At 31.3% G+C, this 27,905-nt stretch overlaps 1 protein-coding gene across 4 annotated transcripts; it reads right to left on the bottom strand.

Annotated features, from left to right (window-relative positions):
- Positions 1-412: 412 nt before the first annotated feature.
- On the bottom strand, positions 413-27,622 carry LOC129944700 (neuronal calcium sensor 2). Of its 4 annotated transcripts, none has more exons than XM_056054328.1 (5): positions 27,341-27,622; positions 9,344-9,456; positions 9,137-9,280; positions 7,279-7,407; positions 413-1,440 (listed from the first exon to the last, which is right to left on the bottom strand). In XM_056054328.1, exons 2-5 carry the CDS (start codon positions 9,452-9,454, stop codon positions 1,264-1,266), a joined length of 561 nt encoding a protein of 186 aa, XP_055910303.1. In that variant the 5' UTR covers positions 9,455-9,456; positions 27,341-27,622; the 3' UTR covers positions 413-1,263. The 4 variants fall into 4 exon arrangements, with proteins under 4 accessions (XP_055910303.1, XP_055910301.1, XP_055910304.1 ...); XM_056054326.1 differs by lacking the exon at positions 27,341-27,622 and adding an exon at positions 27,144-27,310; XM_056054329.1 differs by lacking the exon at positions 27,341-27,622 and adding an exon at positions 26,985-27,095.
- Positions 27,623-27,905: the final 283 nt, after the last annotated feature.

The raw sequence follows: 27,905 nt of genomic DNA, 5'->3' as shown, positions 1-27,905 counted from the left end.
CTATTGATTAGTATTCACAATGGGTTCAAAATTATCATTTGATACTCATAATACCAAATTATCAATAAATTAATAAGTCATCAGTTATCAAATAATTGATAGTTGATAGCCATAATAGGGCTGTTAATTAATTCAACTCATATTTTAAGGATTACAAACATAATAGGCTTATACGTTGGTACCCTCCATTGAATCTTAACATTTCGATAGACCACTAGGTAATTAAAGCCCGATACATTTGTCGGTATTCCCTTGTAATTTATTATGATTATCGCTTACTAGTACAATCCATATGATTATCACTTACTAGTACAATCCATTACAGCAGCATAAGTTGGGAAATATCTGTTGGACCTTTGTCAGAAAACATGCAACTTAATATATGTATAGGCCTTTTTTCATTAAAAGCCGGTTCTGCATGGGGAAGCACTTTTCCATTCAATTTTTAATAATTATTTTTCATTTTCACAATTATAATTGTTAAAAATTAAAGAAATTACAACCATAAATCCGTGGTGAATTTACAACTTGTCCGCCTCGGATTCAGGATTTTCCTTTTCCTAACAAGATTCGATGCAACAGGCGTAAGATATTGTCAATGTTTAAACAAAGTTTTTTCTCCTTACTTTTATGTTTGTATTTTATTGTAATGTTTGCAATAGTGTATTTTCGAGTACCTGTTGAATCGAATCGTGTGTACCACTTTGGTTATTTTAGTTCTGTTTTCTTTTCTTTTTATACGTCTATTGTACATTGGTAATAGTCGAGATATCTTATTATATTTGTTTGTATATCCTTCGCCATTGTACAAAATCTTTTTAACTTCATGTGATTTGTCCTCTCGTGCAGTTCCTAAGTCTGGAAAATAAGCGTAATACTAGTTGGGATTTGGTTGAAACTTGTACTTATGCTTAGTCTTAAATAAATAAATTTAATAAGATGTGCAAGGTTTGATACATTTGAAATTTAAAATTCTACATAATTTGGTGAATACGTTCTTCTATTCAAATTCAAATATATTATACCTGAAATGATGTTTGTTCAAAGAGTTGTTTTTTTTTTTTGTTTTTTGTTTTTGTTTAAACTTGTATCCCAATTAAATCGAATATAAAGATAGTATAAAAACATGATACATTACAAAATGTATTAAAAATATTTAAGTTGATAGCTATGTAATAATATACGCACAAACATTGATATGATAAGATTCGCATTTGTGCATTTTTGTGACTTATTAATTATTATTACTATTGTAGAATAGTTTTATGGTGCCAGCATTTTTGATAGTTCTTCATCTTGCAAACATCCTTTTAAGAATTCTTCTTGAGTTAATTGGCCATCATTGTTTTCGTCCATTTTAGCAAATATATTTTTTGCTCTTTCTTCAGCTGAGTCCGCCGGACGGTTTGAAGAACAAGCTCCTAACATATCGTATATTGCCTGAAATAAAAAAGAAAATATTAATAAATCTATATATTTAGTTATATTTAGCAAAAATATATTTTAATGATAAATCTATTTAATTGGTATAATTAAGCAAACATATTTCTGATAACAATTCATTCAACACTAAAAACATAATCAACTTTTGACTCTAAAATAATCATTTAAATGATACTAATTGGAGTATAGTTTTGGTTTCGAACTAAAATACTTAACCGAATATTTACATATATTAATTTGGATCCCAAGCTGAGTTTGAATATTTAGATTATTTTAATAAAAAATAAGTAAACTAAGTTTTACCTTAGTTCGAATCCGTCTTTAAAATCAATCTATTTCGTCATTCTTGTGTTCTTTAATTTAATTTAATTAATGAAAATGGCGTTTTAAACGTTTACATTTTTCAAAGCGCCTATTAATCATCAGAATGCATTTGATTGAGTCAATCAAAAGATGAGTTTTGAAAAAATTCATACCTAACTAACATAAATAGATTTGTAAGAAGAAATCAGGAGTTGTTTGCAGTTTCAATATTTTGCAACTTTGGATTCCGGTCTTCGCCAACACAAAGAATTAAAAAAGAAAGATAGAAAAAATGTTTTTTTAACAAAAGTATAGAACATAGCAGCAAGTTTAGGATATTTGAAGCAGTATCTGAGTCTGTCATGTTTTACGCGGCACAAACTTGGAGAACGAAACAGTTAAGAAACTTCTATGATATTTTATTAAGCGAATTTTTAGACCCAACTATGTTATTATGTTGGAATCAGGATTATCACCTATGTTCATACGAACTCTAAAAATGCAAGTCGATTACATCTTGAGAGTTATGAAGATGAGCAATAATAGCCTTCCGAAGATAGCAGCCCTTCAAGTTATACGAAACAAGACAAGTTGGTGTGATGATTGGATAAATTTGGCAAGCGAATGTGAAATGGAACTTAACCTTTTGTGTTATAATCACGATGATTTAAAAGCTTCTTCATACCAGCTCATTTCCGCAGTGGACATAAAACAACGAGAGAAATACTTGAATAACGCCACATGATCTATATACAGACAGCTCTACTTTCAACTAAATCACAACTTGGAAGAGAGGAATTATTTTAGGGACTGTAATAGTATTGTCGAGATTTCATTGATGGTTAAATTGAGAGGCGAAGTTATGCAGCTGAATTTTATACCCCATAGAGATGACTTACCAATTATATGTTCATTGTGCAATTTGAAGGAAAGGGGAGATGTTATACGCTTTGTTGGAAGATGTCCAGTTCTTAAAGAAATAAGAAGGAATATGTTTGGTAGCGAAATACTGACGCAAAGTGAAGTTATACTCTTGCTTTACAATATGGAAGTTAAAAAATTATATCAATTTAGCAGGCTAGCTTTTCTCTATAGAAGCAGAATTATAAATGAAAGTTTTTAAATATATTATTGAGCTATTTATCTTTTTTATGATTTGTCAGCCAGGCAGACGGCAGTAAAGCCATGGTTTTTGTTTTTGTTTGTAAACTTTATAAAAAAATTGTATTCAACGTTATCAAAAGTAAAAACCCAAATCTAATTCAATCCTTTTTACACGAAAGAATTGAGTTTACTGCGTAACAAAAAAAATAAGGCATTGAAAACGTATATCAAAACTCTGCCTCCAATCAACTTCTCTTTTTATGTTGAACTATTTAACCAATTTAAGTCTCATTCTGTTATGTTACTGATATGGGCAACTCTTTGAAAGAGAAAACTAAAAAATTTTGGAATTTTGTAGACTCAAAGAAAAAATCAGATGGCTTTCCAGTTAACTTCATTTACAAGAACCTTTAGTTAGATAAAACTGTTGATATCTGTAACGCTTTGGCAACAAATTTCCGGGAGTCTTTTGTTAATAGCCCTGAAGAAGTTGATGAAGTATATTTTCATAATCTTCACTCCTTTTCGCAAACCAGCTGTAGTCACATACCTGCGCTACAGAGTACGGTGCTTGATCTTTTAACTGCGTTGAATGATGACTGCTCAGCCGGTCCCGATGGTATTCCCCCGATAGTACTAAAAAAGTGTAGTAATGTTTTAGTTGAACCCCTTACGTTTTTATTCAAACTTTCCCTAAAAACAGGCAAATTTCCCAGTATATGGAAGAAGTCATTTCTTACACCAATTTTCAAGAAAGGTAACAAGTCGGATATAAGCAACTACAGGCCCATTGCAAAGCTTTCTTGCATTCCTAAAGTATTTGAACAAGTTGTTTGTGAAAGCGTAGCATATTTTAGTAAAAATATCATTTGCGAACAGCAACATGGTTTTGTGAAAAAAAGATCAACCATTCCTAATCTCCTCACATTCTCAAACATATGTTCAAACGCTTTAGAACAAGGTTATGAAGTTGACTGTGAATACACTGACTTTGCTAAAGCTTTTGACCAACTTAGCTACGGAATTATTTTATTTAAGCTTAAGGCTCTTGGTTTTCCACCTTTTTTCTTAGCTTGGATTAAGTCATACCTTGAAAACAGATCCTACGAGGTAAAATTTAGAAATTGTCATTCTGAACCTTTTGTTGCTCAATTTGGTGTTCCCCAGGGAAGCCATCGTGGCCTTTTTCTGTTCATCCTGTCTATTAACGATGTATCGTCATGTCTACGCTCAAGTGAACTTCTCATTTTTGCTGACGATATAAAGATTTTCAAAATAAAAAGTCCACCCATGATCGTATTCTTTTACAAGCCGACATTGATAGTTTCACATTTTGGTGTAGGAAAAATAGCCATTCACTCAACCCTTTAAAATGATAGACGATAACTTTCACTAAAAAACTAATCAGTAACGTTTTGACTACTGTATATCACAGCAAAATCTCTGTTTTGTCCCCACATTTATAGATTTAGGTGTACATTTCTGTTCCAACTTAGAGTTTACACATCACATTAATTTTATTGTTAATGAGGCAAGTTCTATACTTGGTTTTATAAAACGCTGGGCAAAGGAGTTCAATGAACCCTATGTTACTCTTTCTTTGTACATTCGCTTTGCCCTAAAGGGTCTCCCTTGGGAAGATCCTTATGATCTGCCTCCCTATGAACATCGTATTCAGCTTCTTTAAATGAAATCTCTCCATCAAAGGCGTGTTAATAATGACTTAGTATTTTTTCATCAACTCATTAATGGTGAAATTGATGCACCTTATTTGCTTTCTTCTGTACATTTGAATTACCGAGGCGGAACTACTCACCTAGGTACATTTGATTTTATACATATTGACTTCCATAGAACTAACTATGGGAAGAATGAAGCTTTAAGTCGAATGAGCATTTTATATAACTTAAAGTGGTCATCGATAGATTTAAATAAGGTGGGATTAAAATCATTGTTAAGAACCAGTGCCAGAGAACCAGAGAATCGTAAACGTTCTCATTTTATTTTTTGTTCTGTAATAGTTAAATGTTAATTTTATTTTGTATTTTGTGCGAGTGTTAGGCTATAATTGTACTATTTTTTAATAACAACTAACACATGCACTTATGATGAGCCTCTGATCGTAGTTTGACGCTTGCTATAAACGTACTACTTGCTGAAATTTTGTAGTGTAAAAAAAAGAAATCACATAGAAAAATCTAGAAAAAAATGCCTATAATGTTAATATCTGAACTTTGACAATGTCTTAAAAATATTGAACTGTGTAGAAAAGATGGATTGATTTGCAAATTAAAATAGTTAAATCGAAGGTGCCTGTCTATACGCGTTGTGCCCACAACGTTGTGCTCACAACACTATGTGTCTACATGTGTTATGACTACTCATGAACCCTTTTCGATTTTGTGTTGTGGAACGACAAACTTGAAACATTTGTGTTTGAAATTTTGAGCCTGTGATACTTCCGACCGACATGCATACATACATATAGTATCACGATTGCCACTTGAAAAAAAGTTTTTGTTCAAATTTGAAAATAAAAATGACCAACATAATTCAAGTCCAGAAAATTTGTTTACACAGATTAATGAATTCATCATTTTTTGTTCAACATATTTTCCATATTATGCAGATGACATTTATTTTTTTAATTATACAAATAAACTCACTAAATTCCTAACATACTTTATTAAATTTTATTAACCCAAATACAAATGACGAAATATAAAAACAAAGCGAGATCACAGTATATAAGTTTTTACAATAATTTAGATTTCGAGAATGTTTACGGCTTGTGTAATGCGTAGATAATTCTATCTGTTCCCTAAGTCCAATTCAGATCAAAGTTGCTTTAATGATTTTAACAAGTATTTTATTTAGCCAAGTGAGTATGTTAAAAAAACGTTTTCGTTACTCAAATTGTTGAACATCTTTTGCCATTTCCGAAAAATATCATTTGGTCATATACAAAATTACCATTTGACCAAGTGAAAAAATAATGACCAAATTTGGTCATATATGACCAATGTGGCAACAGTGTATGCAATATGTACAAAGCCGAAGAGCAAAACAAATGTACCTCTCGCATCGACGAACAGAAAGTAATGAGAAATTCGAAACGAAATGAGAAAGGAACTGTACTGCCCAAGCAGAAAATTCAATTTCTGTTACCCTGGTTACAAGACGAGATCGAGGAATCGAATCGAATCGAATTGAGATTTCGATCCAGGTATATGGTGGCACTGAATCGAGGAATCGAATTCAAATGGAATCGAAATGACATTTCGGTTTTATTTGTGTGCGTACTGCTACTTTTAAATAAACTTAGAATTTTAGAACAATGCTCTAAACACAAGGAGGAGCGCCAAATTAAATTCAGCTTAGAACCAAAAATACTAAATTTAAATGGAGTCTTTTTGCTTAGAACAAACAAGAGGGAAACAAATTATCGCACGCACACAAGCAAAACCTCACACACCAATAACTCGATTCCCCGATTCAGGTTTACAAACAAATTTTCGATTCGATTCACCTCTTTCAGTGGGATTGGATCGAGTAATCCTATTTCGATCCGATTCAGGTCTATACGGCGCTAAATCCTGATTCAATTCGGATTCAATTCTTCTTGTAAACGCGGTATGTGATGAGCATCCCGTCCCTTTACTCAGCTTCTCGTTTGCCAACAAACTCTCGTCACAACGTTGTGGGCACAACACGTATAGACAGGCACAAAGGTAGGCAAGTTTCTAGTATCTGATTGGCCAGCTGCCAAAAAATTACCTTCCAATTAAGGCAACTTTAATGGAAAGTCAAGTTTACTTCTATCAAAATGACAGTTGATCATGTTTTTTCATTCAACTGGACGCTAAACTTTATTACTCTATTTTGTATTTATTTTCTGCAAAACTTCATTTAATGCTTTCTGTAAAAGGGTTCCTTATCAATTTTGAAAAGAAATAACTTATATTTCTTTACAATGCAAAATACAAATTGTTGTGGACATATAACATGTATGAGGAGCGTTTTGTAGACAATAATTTTGTTGGTACTTTTTCTACTATGAACTTAAAGTAGAGGTTTGCGAATTTAAAATTCATTACACTTGGGAAACTTGCTAGTCGCCTTGGCCGAAATTAACGTTCAAATTATGAAGTTCATTGCAAATGAAGTCATTATGTTGCCTGAATCTGCCCAATCTAAATCTTATCATAATCTTGCAGCAACAACTACCTACAAAATAATGTTGCTTACATAAAGGGTAAACAAATTCGAGCTGTACAGTACAGACTAAAATAGACTTTTGTAGAGGCTTTTTCTTAACAGTAAACTTATGCCAAATTGCAATAAATTGCAAATATTATACAAATAAATACTTGCATCACAATAATACGTTGATTTCACCTAAAAAATTAAGGGAAATAGAACATTTACCTGTACAATTTTAGTCATCTCTTGAATATCAATAACACCGTTGCCGTCTACATCATACATTCGGAATGCCCACTTCAATTTTTCTTCAGGTGTTCCACTAGAAGTAACATCGATTGCCAAAAGGAATTCCTGCGTTTAAAAGACAAAGATACATATATTAGTTGATTTTTAACAGATTAGAATAAAATAATTTTAAGCTAAGCGAATTTAAATTCAATTTTTGAATCTAAACGACCCAGCAGAGGTAAGAAACAGTGATTTCACTTTATTTTAGTCAGAGTTTCACACGGAAAACTATTCACAAGGAACATTTTCATTCCCACGGACTTTCTATTGGGAGTTTCAATCGAATAAAATTTCACATCGAATCGGAAATGACAGTTCGAAAAATAGACATTTTCAAAAAACTGAGACCTAAATAAATTTCCCTTCTCTATGATGGAAAAATAGACTGAAATCTAAATCATTTCTCCTTATTTATGAAAAAAATCAAGAAATTAATGTGGCGCTCCAATTACTTTCTAAAACTGTGCCCAATGAGTGCAAAAACACTCTTTAAATTCAACCCTCATCGACTTACTGCTTGAACAGAATGGTGTAGCTGTAGCTGTAGCCTGTAGCACAGTCAAAGTTGAAACATACGAAAATAGTATACATCGACACAATGAGAAGCTGTAGCTGTAGCTGTAGCTGTAGCTGTAGCAGTAGCTGCAGCGCAAGGTGACTCAACTTTAACTTTTGGCGACGTCGCCTACAGCTACAGCTACACCATTCTGTTCAAGCAGTTAACGACCACGTATACAAAATTTCCCTCTCCGTTTTAAAACATACGTGCACTGATGTATATTTTTTTTTTGAAGACAAGTGCGAAACAAAATTAATTTAAGTTGCATTTTGATAAAAAAGAAAGTGAAATAATTATGTTTAGCATTGGAAATCGAATTGTATTGGATGAAGAAGGAAAACGCGAAGAACGAGCTGTTCAAAGATCTTTAAGGGATCATTCCAATCCCTTGGAGTTGCGCGATTCCTTGTAAGTATAAAATTTGTATCTACATTTTTTCTTATTAAAACAAAGTTTTCAGATTTCAGCAATACTACAGAAATTCCTCCTCGATGTGCTAACCAATGTTTTGTCGCAAACGAAACAAAAGTTTGCGATATAACCCATCGTCAAATTGTCCGCTTGGTTGCGATTTTTTGCAGAGGGTGCGAGTAGGTTACCCCTTAGAACCTTGTCTCTTGACACCATATAAAACACCTGATATTGTTTCACCTCAAGCAAGATTCAACGATATCCATTCACGTTTTTTTCAGGGTTTTTTTGCATTTTATTTAAAAGCATTTCGCTTTGGGCTTTATTTAAAGTTTTGCTCCTGAAATATTGGAAAAATTCACTTTTGTTTTTGGTCACAAAAAAAAACAACAAACAACTTACATTTTCCGCTTTGTTCTTCTCTCGTTCGCGACAAAAAAATAAGTAAACAACGGAAAAAATGCTAACAATAAGGGGATTTTTTCGAACATGGGAAATTTTTCGTCCGAAACTCACAATTACGGAAAAGGGAAATGGGAATTTTTCCAAGTGGAATCTTATTCCCATGGAACTCACAATAGGACTGAGTATAGGGAGAAATTAAAGCTAATGATCTAACTCTTTTAGTACGATAGTGGTACAGAAAAAGAACAATTTTAAAAGTACCAACATGAATAAAAATAAGATAAGATATATAGGATTCGTTATTGTCTCTGCTGCAGAAAAATTTTGAACTAATTTATAGCGAATTTATAATTTACTTAAGTTAAATGCATTGATAGAAATAAAATATTAAAAAATATCAAAATAAAATATACTTACTTTAAAGTCTATGTAACCATTTTTGTCCATATCAAACGTTCGGAAAACATGATCACAAAATTCTTCTGCATTTCCCGATGGGAAAAACATTTTATACATATCGACAAATTTAGCAGGTGTTAGTCGACCATTTGGGCAGTCTTGCTGCAATCAATAATATAAATGTAATTAAAATTTATAAATTTATATATTCAAATGTTCTCATACCTTAAATCCTTTATACCATTCTTTAATTGTAGCTTCATCGTAGCGAGTGTGTGATTTTAAAAAATCCATGTCTTCTTTCGTTAAACGATCTTTACTGCTAAAACACCCCATTTCTGTGTTATAAAAAAAAAATTAAACTAAGATATACAGTGGTGGATACGAATTTAGCACATTAAAAAGAGTACAAGTATTTTTCTACTTTCAATTCTTTATTACTTGCAAGTAACGGTTAATTTTTATGTTCTTACAATGACTACCTTATATGGTAATAAAAATGTGCAAATGATTGAAAAGTAAAATACCGTTTTGCGAAAAATGAAGATTGTTTGTGATTTGCGTTGTTTTTAGCTGGACATAAATTTAGCCCGTTTTGCAATCAAAGAGTGTATTTTTAATTTTTGTGTATTTTTAAAAAGAAAATAATAATTTTTGAAGTAGTTAAATATTCCTTTAATGATCTACATATATTAAAAAAAAAAAATTAGTCATGGCAAAAGGAAAATGATGCTCAAAGGAAGAAAAAAGTCTGATCTTGAAAATGAAGTCAAAAGGGCGGACTGTAACAGACATTTTTAAGTTGTTAGAATGCACCAGGAAGCTGATTTATAATACCCTTTGTCATTTCAAAAACTTAGAGTGATTGAAAACGTTAAACAAAACCCCCGGACCAGAAAGACAACTAGAAATGAAGATAGAATTATTAATAGGTTATCGACCAAGGATCCGTTTAAGACTTCCAGTGCCATTCGAAGCGAACTTTTAACGAACTATGGAGTAAATGCTTCCTCAAGGACCATAAGACGCCGAATTTATGAAAACAATCTACGCGGGTGCGTTGTTCAGAGAAAACCGCTTGTATCTAAAAAAAATCTGAAATCTAGTTTACAGTTTGTGTTCTAGATCGATGAATCCAAATTCTGCCGATTCGGATCGGATGGGAAAAAATATGTATGGCGTCCAAAAAACAGGGAATAAGATCCAAGGATGGCGCTACATGCACGACAAACCCTGAACACACTTCAAAGTTACTGAAGTGTGCCTTAGAGGTGAATAAAATCGACGTTTTGAAGTGGCCAGCACAATCACCCGATCTTAACCCGATCGAGAATTTGTGGAATGATGTTGAACATCATATTGAGCAAAAAAAAAAAACAACCAATTTAACACAATTGTGGCAGGAGATTCAAAATGCTTGGTACAAAGTTTGCCAAGAAGAATTGCTTCCCTACCAAATACTAAGAAAAACTTAGAATTGTATCGGTAAGTAAAATTTTATCAAGAAACTGTTGAATGTGCTAAATTCGTTCCTGGTCTTTCAGGGTTACTACTTATAAATAAGAAAACAATTTCTTAATTCGAATCTTTCTATGTATATGCACATCACTTAATTCGATACGGTATAATTCTGATTATTTGTGGTATGATCTTAAAAAATACAGTTCATAAATTGAAAAAACTTTTTAGAATTATAGACGCAAGCGAGTTTTGGGGGAATATTGGAAATTGAGAAAAAAGGAAAAAAAACTTTCATTTAATCTATGAAATGCTATAAAAAGATTGATCACAGCTAAACGATGCCTGGATTTCTTAGAAAAAGCTAGGTTTCATGAAATACTTGTAATAAATTGGGTATTTTACTTTCGAAATAAGTTCAGGTTTGTAGTACCCGTGTCGTGATGATAAGGTCTTGGGTTTATACCCTACCTGTGTTATCGAGTTTTTTTCGCTGGTTGTGCAAGTGTTTTCTAAAACCTGTTAGGATATATATAGTTCACTATTTGTATATATATAGTTATGTCTTTAATTACCCGCTAAGGTAAAAAAAACCATTTATACTCCCGTCCACTCGGGAGTTTCAAATAATAAAAAAAACACAACACGAAATTTTTTATTTAGTCTTTTAGACTTTTTATTTAAACTTTATAAATTTTTACGCGGAGACAATTATTTCTTAATTACAATTTTAAAGTTTAATTTATTGAAGCTTCTGGTCCCTTACCGTGGGTCGGGGGAAACCATAGGCTTATACGAAGTTATGAATGAAATAGACGACTCATCGACTGTTACAGGCTTATTTATAACCAACCGATCATCCCCATTCTAATATTCTGATATACGATCAATACATGATCTAACGGGAATGATGGTGACACAATCGATAAGATGTGCGAATCAGCACATTTATGTTTACAGCGAGTAATTGTTTATGTTACTCGCTGGGAAGAATTTTTATCTGTTTAAGATTTTTGTCACTGGTCATTGACGGAAGTTATTGTTTATATTGGACGGCGCCGATAGCTCGATGGCTATATCTGTCCATCACGTTAAGTGATATTGTAGGTATGGTGGTGGTGTATGTCTGTGACATAACTCCCCCCTCCTTAAGATTCTCCTCCGGAGAATAAGAGTTTTTAACTTCAATATTTACGTTTTTGTTAATTTTCCTTTTACGAAGGATGAAAATTATTATTAAAATTGCAAATGTTAATACAGCTATTGTGCTGAATGAAATATTTCTAGTAAGAGAATGAGAGTACCTCATTTCTTCAATGATTTGTCTATTTTTTATGTTTTTAAGATGCAACTCTGGCATAGAAATGTTAATTGAGATATTTCCTATTTTAATTTCGTTAAAATTCGGTATTACAAAATTTTCATTGATGGTTACAGTTTCATAACATATTTCATTAATTTTTATTTTACAATTTTCAAAAATTATTAGATTATGTCCCCTTAAATAAGTTTCATATTGATTACAATTATGCTTAATTTTAGTTTTTTGTATATTTTTTACAATAATTACATTATTTGTTAATTGCTTTATTTCTTTTTCTTTATTGATTTTATAATTACATTCCGCATTTTCTGTTAGCAGTTTTGATATACAATTTTCTTTTATTCTTTTTAAATTTTTCTTTAACAATGTTATTTTTTCTTTGTATTCAAAGAATGAATTATTACTTAATATTACAGTGTAATATTTTGAATCTAATTCTAAATATTCTTTATTTGGTATTGGCTCAATAAAGGCCTTATAAAATATTTGCTTAGAATAGTTTGGAATTAATACAACAAATACTATTTTATTTTTATATAATAATGCTGAACTTTTAATCGACATTAAATCTTTAATAGTAATATTATCTTCGGCTGAGAAAATGTCTCTGCCTAAAATGTTTAATCTACATAACATCAGATTTTCTTTTACCCTCTTAATCTGCTCTCTTAACAGTTGGATGTCGTATTGAATTTGAAATACGTGTTGAATGTGTTCGATCTCATTTAAGTCTGATTCTACTTGTAGCGATATATTTGAAATTTGATCATTAATTAAGTTTTGTTGTCTATTTATGTGGTCTGTTATCGATTTCATTGCATTAGTTAGTTCGTCATTTATTTTTACCTGATCATTTAGATCTTTTATAGCATTTTTATTATTTGCTTCATTAACTTCTAATTTTTCTTTTATTTCTAACTCGTCGTCCGAGTCCATTGTTCCTGCAATCCATTTAAGTCCTTTCCCTACTATATTCAATAAACCTCTTCTCTTCCTATAATGTGGTATTAAGCTGTGAATTTCTTTTTCTAATGAATTAAAACTGTGTAACATTGTTGGAAAATGATCTGAGTAACTTAAGTTAAAAATGTTCTGTTTGATTATGACCAAATTCTCTTCCCAATTGTTGGTATCAATTATGTGTAATATTTTCCTATAATTTGTAATAACTTGTAATTCCTGGTCTCTAATTAAGATATATCCCTCTCCGTAGTTTAAGTCAATTACTTCTAGTCTTTGTCCAGTTTGTCCATAACTAAGTGTGTCAAGTCCTTGTCCTGATATTGTCCTTAACGTCAAAAAGAGTATAAGTGTTGTTTTAAGCACTTCCATCTTGTTCCTGAAATTTTCGAGGTCTTTTTATTTTACATTTATGGTATTGTTTATTATTAGTGGCGAAAACTGTTACTTTATTATTTCTCTGTGTATAATATTTTTTAAATCTTGGTTGTAGCTTTCTTGAGTACCTTATTTTATGATACAATCTGTCTTTTTCTTTGTATTCATTAGGATCATTTCTGTTTATATTTCGTTTTTCTATTACTTTATTTTTCTTTTCACATGTGTCTAAATAAGCTTTTTCTTCTAATGCTTCTGGTATTCTCCTATAAAATAATTCAAACGGTGTATATTTTGTTGCACTACAAATTGAGTTATTATATGCAAAAATTGCTCTTGGTAACGCTTCATCTGTTGTGATATTATTATGATTTTTTAATATTCTTAAATGTTCTAAAATTGTTGAATGGAATCTTTCTACTGGAGAATTTGAGTTTGAGTTACTTATTGTTGTGAAATGCAAATTTATTCTTTCATTTCTTAAAAATTCCTGAAAATCTATTGAAGTTGCTGCCTTTTCCTGATCTATAACTATTAGTTTTGGTTTGCCGAATGTACTTATGTATTTGAGGATAGCGTCTTTTAAATGTATTGAATTTCTAGATTGTAGTTCGTATGCTTGTGCAAATCTACTATATTTATCAATAATTGTTATTATGGGTTTACCTTTTTGCAAAAAGAAAATATCTACGTGAATGATATCTAAAGGATTTTTTGGTGATTCTGTGCTTTCAAATTTTGGTTTTGAAGGGTTTCTGTCATACTTTTCGACTTGGCATATTTCGCAATTATTTATGTATCTTGTTAGTTTTTCTTTTATATTTGGAAAGAAATATTCGCGTTTAATACGTTCAAAGGATTCTGTTATGCCTCTATGATTGTTTTCCTTATGTAAATTTACAATAATTTCATCTTGCTCTTGCTCATTTTCTACATCTTTTAAAATTCTTGTACACCTTAATATTTTAAATCTTTTTGATCTGTGGAAATGGTTTTTAAACACATTTTGTATTTGAAGGTATAATTGGAGATCTTCCACGTATATAGCATTGGTGCTTTTAGGGTTAAAATGATTTTTTATAATTTGAATGATATCTATTTCTGTAAAATTTTTATACTTTATTGTCTTCCTAATTTTGTTAAAAATATTTTTAGTCCTAATTTGATTAGCTCCACTTCTAAGTTTCTCTATGATAAATTGATTTTTGAATAAATTTAATGGAGATTCTGATATTGGGATGTACCCATGGTCATCTTCACTAGCACTATGAATTGTAGCGTCAGTTGTTATTATTTCATCATGATTTATTTCAAGGGGTATTCTACTTAAAGCATCTGCATTACTGTTTATTTTACCTGGTTTATAGTCTACTTGGTAATCAAATTCTTCCATTTGTAATTTCCACCTTACTAATTTACTGTTTGGCTCTTTTAAATTCATAAGCCATTTCAAAGGTTTATGGTCTGTTTGAATTTTAAATTTTGTACCGTAAAGGTATGGCCTGAAGTATTTTGTCGCCCAAACTATGGCTAATAGTTCTTTTTCTATTGTTGAATAATTTTTCTCGTGATCGTTCAATGTTCGACTTGCGTAACATAAAGGGTGTTCTAATCCTTCTTGAATTTGAGATAACACAGCTCCTATTGCATAATTAGATGCGTCTGTGGTTAACAAGAATTGTTTACTAAAATCTGGGTATGCTAGAATTGGTTCTGATGTTAGCATGTTTGTACAGTCTCTAAAGCATTTTGAATATCTTTCGTTATTTATATCAATTTTTTGACCTTTCTTTAACTTTTCTGTCATTGGTTTTGTTACTTTTGCAAAATCCTTAATAAACTTCCTATAATATCCGAGTAATCCTAAAAATTGTTTAATCTGTTTCTGTGTTTTTGGGATTGGGTAATTTTCAACCGCTTCTATTTTCCGTGGATTTGGCTTAATACCATCTCTAGTCACAACGTGACCAAGGAACTCTACTTCTTCTTTAAGAAATTTGCTTTTTTCTATTTGAATTTTTAAATTAGCATTTCTTAGTGCTTCAAAAACTTTTCGTAGATTTTGAGTATGCTCAATGAAATTTTGGGAGAATATTATAATATCATCCATATAAATAAAACATATGACATTTATTAAGTCCTTTAAAATTGCATCCATTACGCGTTGAAATGTCGCGGGCGCGTTTTTTAACCCAAATGGCATTCTCGTGTATTCGTAATGACCATTATTAACCGTGAAGGCTGTTTTCTTGATATCTCGCTTATCTACCTCAATCTGGTGGAATCCCGATGCTAAATCGAGTGTGGTGAAATGGGAACATTTGCCTAACATTTCCAATATTTCTTGTATGTTTGGTATTGGATACCTATCGTCTATAGTTTTTTCATTAACTTTCCTGAAATCTATGACTAATCGCCATTTCTTATTTCCTGATGAATCATCTTTCTTAGGCACTATCCAAACTGGTGAGGACCATGGTGAACTACTTGGTCTAATTATTCCTGATTCTAACATTTCCTTTATTTGTTTTTGAATTTCCTCCTTGTGAACATAGGGATGTCTATAATTTTTTACATATACAGGTCGTTCGTCCGTAGTTTTAATTTCATGTTTTACCTTATTCGTAAAAGTAAGGTTTTGCCCATCTCTCTTAAATACATCTGCATATTCCGTTAGAATATCTTCCAGTTGCTCTACTTCCTCACTATCTAAGTGATTTAATTCTACTTGTGACATTAGATCATTAATATTTTCTGATTGTGCATCTATTCTGCAATAATTTATTTCTTCCTTATTCTTATTTACTTTTTCATTAAGTATTTCTGTCTTTTCGTTATTTTCGTTATTTTCATAGTTTATTTGCGGCTTTTTGCCTGTCCTTTTGAACTTAGGTTTTTTACCTTTAATATTCTTCTTAGTTTTATCTGGCTGTTTGCCTATCTTTTTTGTTTCATTTTCTCTTTCTTTTCCTTTTACCTCATCATATTTATTTGGTTGCATATTAGGAAACTGGTCAACTGCTAAGTTGACATCTAGAGATTCTTCTGCTGCTAAGCAAATATCTTTCTCTGGACCGTAAAGCCGTTTGGCTTTTAAAGGTTGTCGAACTCTAAAAGTTAGAGGGTGGTTTGTTTTGTTTTTCAACGTTAACTTTGCCAACCATTTCTTAGAACAGTATACGTCGTCTAAGACTTCAACATTACCTAAGTTTCGTTCTAATATTTGTATGTTACCACGTTTTTTATCTACGGGGATTTCAACGCAAATAATCTGCCTTGGTTCTAACTCATATTCATATGTCCTTACTATTGGTTTAAATTCCATTTTTAATTTAAAATGTCCTCTTTTAAGTTCTCCTTTCCCATAATCTACAATTATTTTGTGTTCACTAAGTATATCGTTTCCGATTATCCCGTCGAAATAATCATGAAATTTATGCAAATAAAATGTTACTACTGGGTAATCTAACCCGAATTCTTCGAATAAAGTCATTTCAACTTTTTGATTAATTGTTGTGTTACCACTAAAAGATTTTGCTACTCTAGGTTCTATATCTATAATTTTTCTCTTATTTATACCTTCTGGACTAAGTATGGAACTTGAAGATCCAGTATCTACTAACATTTTTAAATTCTTATTTTCGTTTACTTTTACTTCTACATACGGTAACGTACTTAATCCGAGGCTTCTGGCCGAAAATTTTCCTGACAATAGACCTCATTTGGTCTAAAATTTCTATTATTCTGGTTTCTATTCAAACCCCTTTGAATAGTAGATGGGTTTGGATCAACATCCATTGGTTCGCCCCCGTTAACTGTTCTCTGTTGTCCAGAATTATTATTCCTATACCTAAAAGAATTATTTTCGAAATTGTTTCTATTATTAAAATTATTGTTGAAATTGTTATTTCTATTTGAATTATTATTGTTAAAATTATTATTTCTATTCGTGTTATTATTGTAATTATTGTTTCTGTTCATGTTATTATTGTCGTTGTTTCTATTCCAAAAATCATTATTGTTATTGTTTCGGTTTTGGTAATAATTATTTGAATTTCCATTGTTGTACCTATTTTGATAGTTATTATTATTGTTATTGTTATAATTATTTCTGTTGACCCGTTGTTGGTTATTATTAAAATTTATTGTAGACGATCTACTAGCTTCTGCTAAACTAAGTGTAATTTCGTACGCTTCTTCTAAAGTGTCCGGATCTCTGGACATAACTATTGTTCTAAAAGGATCCCTTAAGCCTTTTACGAAGGTTTCCAAACCTTCTTTAATATTTCTTCGTATCATTCTATTACGTATTTCTAAATTGTCTTCGTTTTGTCTGACTCGTGCGTTAAGCGTTGTGATGATACCTAAAATATCATCGTAAAACTTAGACAAGCTACTAGTTTGTCTTATCAAACTTAATTGATTATAGAGAGTTCTTTCATCCCTGTGATCTTGAAAATGTCTATAAAGTATGTCTTTAATTCCATCCCAGGTATCTGGATTGCCGTAGAGGCGTAATCTATCTGAAGCTTTACCTTTGATCTTGTTTCTAAGAACTTGCAACCACAATTGCAATGGTGCGTTTTCTATTGTGCTCAGTGCATTCCACACCAAATTCGCGGATCTCACGAATTCTTCCAATTCTGTTGGTTTACCAGTAAATTCTGGTAAAGTTTTGAGTAGATCTGGGGTTTTTAAGAAATTCATTTTGTTTTATTTTTTTTTTTTTGTAGGTAGGTATTCTTATTATTTATTTATCTTCTTTTCTTTTATACTAGACAAACACTGTGGTAAACTGATATACTTAATACGGATTATTGCATAAAAATAATATTATATAATTTTTTTTTTTTTTTTTTTTTTTTTAATATGAACAAAAATTTGTATTTATCATAATTCTTACTTTACTTATTCATAACTGTCTGCTACTTTAAAGTTGATTGATTTACAGTTGATCTATAGCTGATTTATAGTTGATTTACAGCTGATTTAAAGTTGATTTTAGTTGATTTACAGTTGATTTACAGTTGATTTAAAGTTGATTTAAAGTTGGTCTATAGTTGATTAGATGATTTATAGTTGATTTACAGTTGATTTTTCACGTTACTGTCTTTTTTTTTATTTTTTTTTTTTTTACTAGGTACTGTCAGTAGTTCTATTATTATTATTTTTTTTTTTTTTTTATAATCTCTTATTTTTTTCTTTCTTTTTTTTTTTTTTTTTATTAGTTAGGTATTTATTATCACTAAAATTTTCCTTTCATTTTGTTTTGTCACTAACAATTTTCTTTCTTCTTTTTTTTTTTTTTTTTTTTAATTATTTTCACTGCTTATCGTAAAATTTCCTTTTTTTTTTTTTTATTTTTACTTCTTTAATTTATTTATTTATTCCTTCAATTTTAATTTTTTTTAATGCACTATTATTTTATTAGTATAATAGTAAAATTTATTTTACATTTTTACTTTTTAATTTTATTTTTCACTTTTCATTATTAATATTTCTTTTTTTTGTATTTATTTTTATTTATTTTTTTTTTTTATTATTATTTCCCACTTTTTATGTTAGTTTTGGTCTATTCACTTTTATTTTCGGTTTATTCACTTTTCGTTTTTCCGTTCGGTTTTAAGGAGCCCGTTTCCGACTGCGCCAGTTATGTCTTTAATTACCCGCTAAGGTAAAAAAAACCATTTATACTCCCGTCCACTCGGGAGTTTCAAATAATAAAAAAAACACAACACGAAATTTTTTATTTAGTCTTTTAGACTTTTTATTTAAACTTTATAAATTTTTACGCGGAGACAATTATTTCTTAATTACAATTTTAAAGTTTAATTTATTGAAGCTTCTGGTCCCTTACCGTGGGTCGGGGGAAACCATAGGCTTATACGAAGTTATGAATGAAATAGACGACTCATCGACTGTTACAGGCTTATTTATAACCAACCGATCATCCCCATTCTAATATTCTGATATACGATCAATACATGATCTAACGGGAATGATGGTGACACAATCGATAAGATGTGCGAATCAGCACATTTATGTTTACAGCGAGTAATTGTTTATGTTACTCGCTGGGAAGAATTTTTATCTGTTTAAGATTTTTGTCACTGGTCATTGACGGAAGTTATTGTTTATATTGGACGGCGCCGATAGCTCGATGGCTATATCTGTCCATCACGTTAAGTGATATTGTAGGTATGGTGGTGGTGTATGTCTGTGACATAACTATATACTTCTTTATAAAAACACTTGTTATATTAATTTTTATAGTTTTAATATCGAACAATATTGAAGATCGATATTTTTCAGTTTTGATACTATTCGATCCTATTTTCTTGAACAGTAAATATCTTGTTTAATTTTTGTTGAATTAAATTAATTCTTATTTATAAATTGGACTTTCTGGAATACCCGTTCAAACAGGTTATGGGCCCAGAAACCCAACAATTATAATTTAAGGAATTAATTCAGGAAATTATAATAGATACAAAAAAAAATCAAGATGGAAGAAGGAAGATCGATTTTCAAGAAGCTGAACAACAACAACTATCAAACATGGAAATACAGGATGGAGCTGTTATTAATCAAAGAAGATCTTTGGGAAGTTATTGCTGATGCAGCACCTAATCCTGTTCTAGTTGGACCTTGAAAAATGGGAAAGCTCGTGCCACAATCGGACTCGAAGTGGAAGATTCTCAACTGATGCATATTCGGAAATTGAAAACTGCTAAAGAATGCTGGGATGCTCTGAAGAAAGCACACGAGAAGTCAACACTCTCGAATAAGGTAAAGCTATTAAAGAAATTGTGTCGTATGCAACTTCAGAACGGACAAACAATGGAAGATCACATTTGTGATATGCTGGACATTGTGGATCGTCTAATTGGCTTAGGCGAGCAATTAGCAGATCATCTTGTGGTTGCATTTCTCCTAGGAAGTTTGTCAGAAGACTACAATTCTTTGGTGACTGCACTTGAAGTCAGAAGAGACGAAGAGTTAACACTCGAAATAAGAATAAAAGTGACAAACCATCGAAGGGACCATTAGAGATGCTGCACTGAAGACTCAAAACTTCAAGTTTAAATGCTTTTCTTGTGGAAGAACCGGACATTTAAAAATGAACTGCCCAAATAAGATGCAAGAACGAAGAAAACCCAATTTCAAAGCCAAGAAAACCGTTGAAACTTCGATGTCTGGTGAGTGCAACCATAATTTATATTGATTTGTGTTTTAGTTCTGGTACAAATAAAATTGATTCAGCCGCTACGTGTCATATGTGCAATGATGATAAATTTTTAAATGGGAACAAAATCGAAGCAAATGGTTCTGGCAGTGATGTATTGCTTTGTCAGATTAAGGCAATTCCTGTCAAGAATGTTCCTTATGTTCCTGAGCTAGATGGAAATTTGCTTTCAGTTAGAAAACTTGTCGAAAGTTGGCAAGTTCTATTTAAAGATAAGATTTGTGAACTATTACATCATGGTAAAATATATGCAACGGCTAGTTTATATAAAAACCTTTATAGGCTTAATGAAGATTTGTATGCAAAGAGGGTAACACACATTGAAAAAGAATGTGTTCGTACTTTTCATCGCCGATTTGGTCATCGAGATTTAAGGTCGATAAAAGATGCGATACAAACGAATTTCATTACTGGAGTTGAACTCATGAAATGTTCTTATATTGATCATTGTGATTCCTGTTTGAGAGGTAAAATGATAAGACCAGAGTTTCCAAAGCAAGACACAAACAGATCTGGTAAGGTCTTGGATCTTGTTAACGCAGATCTATGTGGACCTATGAGAGAAATAACTCCCAGTGGGAACAAATATTTTTTAACAATGATTGACGACTACAGTAGGTACTGTACTGTTTATTTTTTGAAAGAAAAGAGTCAAGCTGTTGAGAAAATAGTAGAGTTTATACAACAAGCTGAAAACTATTTTGAAAGACCAATAAAAATACTAAGAACTGACAGAGGTGGAGAATTCAATAGCAAAAAGTCGAAAGATTATCTGAAAAGTAAAGGTATTAAGCAGCAGTAAACAGCCCCTTATAGCCCTCAGCAGAATGGTGTAGCTGAGCGAGAGAACCGGAGTCTAATGGAAATGACACGGTGCATGCTTTTACAATCTGGACTGAACAGAAAATTTTGGGCAGAAGCTTTAAATATTGCTAATTATTTACAAAATAGATTACCATCGAAAGCTACTCTAAAAACTCCTTATGAAATGCATTTTCAAAGACAACCAGTTATGACTCATATAAGAACATTCGGATGCGTGGCATATCATTGTCATCAAAAAACTTCAACATAAGCTGGAAGATGTATCTTATAAATATGTGCTTGTAGGATTCTGTGATGAATCAAAGGCATACAGACTATTGAATACAGAAACAGCCAAGATAATCAAATCCAGAGATGTCAAGTTTAATGAAGAAATGAATGCCGGCTTGAAAAAATTACCTGATGTGACAAAATATGAAGATGATTCCACTTTTGAAATTAATCTTTTTACCAGCAAGAACCAAGGAAACGACAACTTAGCAAATGCTTTTGGGAATGAAGAAATTGTTGAAGATGAAAACAATGTTGATTTTGAAGAACAGTTATCAGAAGATGGAAGTACTTACTATTCTTTAGAAGATGGCATTGATTCTGAAGATAATGTTAGAAAATCAACAAGAACCAACAAAGGTGTACCTCTTAAAAGATATGGCTATAAAACTGCTTACCCGGATGAACCCACAACTTATAAGGAAGCATTGAAAAGTTCTCACAGTGCGCAATGGGTATGTGCCATGGAGGAAGAACTGCAAGCTATGCAAGGAAACAATGCTTGAGATTTAGTGGAGTTACCGAAAGGTAGAAAAGCTATAAACTGTAAATGGATATTCAAGATAAAAACATTAGCTGATGAATCAAAAAGGTATAAGGCAAGACTTGTGGCGAAAGGTTTCTCACAGAAATATGGTCAGGACTACGACCAGGTGTTTGCCCCAGTAGTGAAGCAGACGACTCTTCGAACACTTTTAGCGATTGCATCAATGAATGACATAACAATACAACACATAGATGTTAAAACTGCATTCTTGAATGGTAACCTAGAAAATGAAATTTATTTGAAACGACCCCCAAGATATGTACAAAGCCGAAAAGAAAATTTGGTATGTAAATTGAATAGAAGTATATATGGTCTCAAACAATCAGTGAGATGTTGGAATCAAAAGATAAATGTGGTCCTAATTAACTTTGGATTCAGAAGAGGTAAAGCTGATAGTTGTTTGTATATAAAAGGCAAAGGTGACTAAATTATATATATACTTGTTTATGTTGATGATATCCTGGTTATTTCAAAAGAACAGAATTTAATTTACGAAATTACTGACATGGGAAATTTGAAGTTGTATCTTGGAATTCAAATTGAAAAGAGAAATGGAAAGTATTATATTCACCAAGAAAAATTCATAAAGAAAATACTTGGTACCTTTAATATGTCAGATGCGAAGACATCCAAAATACCTTTGGATACTGGATATTTCAAAAACCAAATGACGGATGATAAGCTTTTAGACGACAATGAAATTTATCGAAAAGCTATTGGCTCACTTCTTTACTTATCAGGAAATACAAGGCCGGACATAGGAGCAGCTGTTTTAATTCTTAGCAGAAAAGTATCCTGTCCTACTCAGCGTGATTGGATCGAAGTTAAACGCATTTTAAGGTACTTGAAAGGAACTCAACAGCTACAGTTTTGTGTTGGATGAAACAAAAATTCAAAACTTGTTGGATATGCGGATGGAGATTGGGCTTCAGACGTTAAAGGACGAAAATCCACAAGCGGATATTTATTTAAATTTGGAGAAGGTACAATCAGTTTTGCAAGTAAAAAGCAAGGATTGATTGCACTTTCATCAACTGAAGCAGAGCTTGTCGCTTTAGCAGAAGTAACTCAAGAACTTAATTGGCTGAGAACATTATTTCAAGACCTACAAGTTGATTTAGACGATGTTACAATATTCGAAGACAATCAAAGTTGTTTAAAACTTCTGGATTCAGAGAAGATAAATCCTCGAACAAAACATATATATGTGAAGTACTTTTTCTTCGTGACATTAAAGAATCTAAAGAAGTTAACTTCATTTACTGTCCAACTGAAGAAATGGTTGCAGATATTCTAACGAAACCATTACAGAATATTAAACAATCAAAATTCAGACTCTTGGCTGGGCTAACTGAGAACGATGAAGACTTTACTTAGGAAGTGTTTATTAAGAAGGGGTGTTAGAATATATATAGTTCACTATTTGTATATAATATAAACTTCTTTATAAAAACACTTGTTATATTAATTTTTATAGATTTGATATCGAACAATATTGAAGTTCAATATTTTTCAGTTTTGATATTATTCGATCCTATTTTCTTGAACAATAAATATCTTGTTTAATTTGTGTTGAATTAAATTAATTTTTATTTATAAATTGGACTTCCTGGAATACACTTTCTAACAAAACCAGCCTTTCGGATTCGGTCCCGAACTGTAGGTCCCCTTCATCTCTGACAATATTACTTCCATATAGGAATGGTTGAATGTTGTACGTCACAAGGCTTTAGTTCTCAACGGACTTTTGTGCCACTTTATATAATTTAAGTTGTTAATCTAGAGAAGTCGAAGGTGATGGTTTTTCGCAAAGGTGGAGGTAGAGCAAGCGGCCAAGAACAGTGGTCATTCAACAATGAAAGAATAGAAGTAGTCAAGGAATACAATTATTTAGGGATTACTATGACCAAGATTAACAGTATGAAAAAACATCTAACCGAGAAACTACAAAAAGCCAAAACTACAATAAATATTTCGTGGAAAAATGTTTTTAGTAACAAAAATGTAGCTCATTGCAGTAAATATAAAGTATTTGAAGCAGTAGCGGAATCAACTTTAATGTATGCAGCCCAGGTTTGGGGTAGTAAGAGTTTGAGTCTGTTGAAAAACTGCTTCGTTTTTATATCAAAAGGATATTTCAACTACCACCAAACTCTCCAAACTACATGCTCATGCTGGAAACGGCTATCTCTCCTCTATTTATTAAATCTCTGAAATTGAATATTGACTATATATGTAATGTCCTTGAGATGTCAGATGAACGTCTCCCAAAAAAAGCCGCACTTCACACAATACGAAGTAAATCAGGGTGGTTTAGAGATTGGTTGGAGCTAGCGGAAGAAGCAAATATAAATTTAGCACCAGATGAGTATCAAAGGTGGAAACCCGCTCTGTACCACTTGATTTCACAAGCAGACGAAAAATGTAGATTGTGATACGCATTACAGGCAGAAGAATTCATCTATAGAATGTCATAAAGCAAGCTGAACTACAACCTCAACCAAAGGAACTACTTCCGAGATGATTTACCAACGGAGCATATATCTTTGATATTTAGACTAAGAGGAGAACTTCTCAATCTAAATTACATACCTCATCGCGAAGACCTGCCTTACTGTGCGAATTATGCATTATGGGTGAAAGAGAAAACATTTTATGGGTAGAAGTCCTGTTCTACGAGAAACAAGAAGACATGTCTTTGGTAGTGACATCTTATCAGAAGAACGTATAACATATTATCTTAATGAAGTTGATGTTCCCTTATTATACAAATATTGTAAAATAGCATTAAAGTATTGGAATAGAATTATAAATGAAAATGTTTAATTAAGTAATAATCAAACAAAGTTGTTAATCGGGCAGACGGCGAATAGCCATGCATTATTGTTGTAAAATTGTATGTATTAATTAATTATTTGTAAATAAAATTACTTATTACTTATTACATAAAAAAAAATGTAATTTAAGTTCAAGTAAAAATTTTGATCCAAAATTACGACTTCAAATACAAAAAAGAGTATTGATCAACTCTAAAAACTAACTTAAGTCCACTACCCAATTCATCTTATTTGTATTTTTATACTTTTTTAATCGTGAAAATTTCGTATTTTTTTTAATTAAACTTAAACTATCCCTTTTTTGTGTAGTTTTTCATTTTATTTAGGTTAAGCAAATAAAATACTTATGACGTTTTTGTCGGTTTGAACTACAACCGGCATTGTAAGGAAAATAAAAGAAAATGTATTATGAGTATTTTGAACTTTTTACTCCTACCACTTGAGAGTTTTAAATAGAATTTTAAAGGCGTTGCCTACGCTTTACATACACATCTTACCACATTTTATGTTTTTCTTAATTCCATACATAAAAAGAAAAAAACAAAACAATTCCTTTCAAACTAAAAAAAAAACAATAATAAAAGTTTATAGTTTTAAGTTTGATAATATATTTAAAGCATGCAGTATTATAGATGAGTTCCGACGACGACGTCAATTCCCAATTAGAATAAACTAGGTACCTATTTTATAATGGCCATTTCGTCGTTAAGTACCTATTTCTATTTAGATATTTTTTACTTGTTTGCCATTTCAGATTGGCTATAAAAAAATTCTAAAGAATAAAATGAATGAGAATTTGTCTAAACTAACGGTATAAGATACATGAATGTACAAGCACATATAAGTATGTACATACATGTGCTACATGCTCAATATAAATGAAGAAGAGTGACTAAAGGCTTACAAAGAACTTTTCTAAAAAGAATTATGCAGCTGAGTAATCTCTATGTGCCTGAGAGCATAGTTAGGTATGTAATCTTAGCTATCAGGTACATAGGTGGAGTGGAGGTACATATCAGGTAAGATATGATATAGGTACCTACTACATACTAAACAAAAAGAATACAAAAAAAAACTCAACAACATAAAAACATAAATAAGTGAGGTAGAAACATCAAATATATTGATTAAACTACCTCCACTACTTGAGCACCAACTCAGTTTGTTTTGGTGAACATCATAAGCTGACTTATTCAATATACCTATTTTGGTAAAGAAACACTTATTCTCTACCTTAGCAAAATTCTATAGAAGAAGACCTAGAGGCACTTAATGTTTAAATAAATATAGGTATGAACTAGCCCATAGAACATGGATCTAATGATACAATAGAACCAAAAGATATTGAAATGAAATATCAATGCAACGAATTTGTACGAAAATAGGCATAATTGTTATTAAGCATTCACTTAATGTTTGAATAAATTTTCACTTGAAGTGAATAAAAAGCGCGTAGGATTGAATTGGAAGAACATGAGGCGCCGCAAATCTTGTCTTCTCCTCCCCTATCACAAATTCTATTTTTCCAACTTGTAGAAAATGTTTAAGACGTTGAAAAATCGATTTTCACCGTGCTCTGGAAAATGTCAAAATCCACAGAGAGTAACCTATATTAAAAAATGTATCTCAAATTTGTATTTTCGAATTACAACCAAAGCAGCAGGTATATTTTTTTTGCATTTCAATATTAACTAATAGTATGTCGTACCTGTACGGGACGCGATGGAACGGGGGGATATGCAGATTTGAACACTCTATTACTCTAAAACTTTATTTTATGCCTTTTTATTTAAATATAGTAATTTAGCACATCCATTTTTCAATAGGATACACTCGAATAGAAATATTCACACACCGTGGATGTACCTACATTCAATTGAAATTGAAATTAAAATAAAAACTGAAATTAAGGAGGGCCGTGTCTCGAGAGCCTTGTTGAAGAGGCGTTATAACAATTTAAAATATATTACAATTACAACATACAACAATATAGTAGTAAGGTGGTGGGTAGGTTAACTCACTATAGGATAGGTATATTTTATTAGTTTACTCTTTGTTAAATTAAAAAGTATAAAAAGTTTATTAATAATTTAAGCAGGCGGTTATTTGAATACAAAAAAGCAATCTATGTGACTGGCATAGTAATAGTAATATTAATATAAATAGCAATAATCACCTACTTTTAACTACTTATAACGTCTTCTTCTCAATTGGTTAAAATATAAGACAATAATGAATTGCCTTGAGCTTTAAGTGTTACGTAGAGGAGAAACTGCATGCGAATTACCAAAGCTCAGATATATGATATGAAAGTAAAAGCTATTTTCCATGCGCAAGGATTAATAATGTGAATTCCATAATGGTCTTCTTTGTTTACCATGAATCCACTTAGGAAAGGCTCAGCTAAAAGTTATTAATAAGTTCAACTTTTTCGTTGTATGTACATATATTCGGGTACATATTTTTTGGTCAACATTTTGTGGACTGACATTATTCAGGTTTTATACTCGTCGAACAGGATTAACCGGAAGCAAGTTAATGTCGTGAGGTTAAGAATGTTATTTTTGGAATTAGTGAAACTCAAGAAATAATTTAAATGCATTTTTTTTTAATTCAAAAACACAACTCGAATAGTGTAAATAGAAAATAGATAAAATTTAATTAAATTATTGAAATTGACAAATGACAACAAACCAAAGACAGTTTTGTTATGAGAGAGACGAACTAGTGTGTGACGTAGTTGGAATAGGGCTTTTTAATAAATAGCTTATTTGTTTAGAAATGTCAAATTTAAAACTTTGGAGAATGACATTTAGCCAATTTTTATATTATTGTTTAGGTAAACAAAAAGAAAATAATCTTAAATCATCGTTTGTTTAGAACAGGTTTTTTTTTTAAATCAAAATGTAATTCTAGAAAAGTTTTGTACTAATTTTTAACAA

This window comes from Eupeodes corollae, chromosome 2, assembly GCF_945859685.1.
Source record: "Eupeodes corollae chromosome 2, idEupCoro1.1, whole genome shotgun sequence".
In the NCBI taxonomy this organism is placed as follows: Eukaryota; Metazoa; Arthropoda; class Insecta; order Diptera; family Syrphidae; genus Eupeodes; species Eupeodes corollae.
This window is presented reverse-complemented; position numbering and strand designations above follow the sequence as displayed.

What these genes read in the sequence shown, in the direction of transcription:
- LOC129944700 (XM_056054328.1), bottom strand. Translation starts at nt 9,454, where the DNA reads ATGGGGTGTTTTAGCAGTAAAGATCGTTTAACGAAAGAAGACATGGAT. An exon ending in AATGGTATAAAGGATTTAAG is followed by an intron (nt 9,281 to 9,343) that starts GTATGAGAACAT and finishes TATTGATTGCAG; the next exon opens with CAAGACTGCCCAAATGGTCG. An exon ending in AGATGACTAAAATTGTACAG is followed by an intron (nt 1,441 to 7,278) that starts GTAAATGTTCTA and finishes TTTTTATTTCAG; the next exon opens with GCAATATACGATATGTTAGG.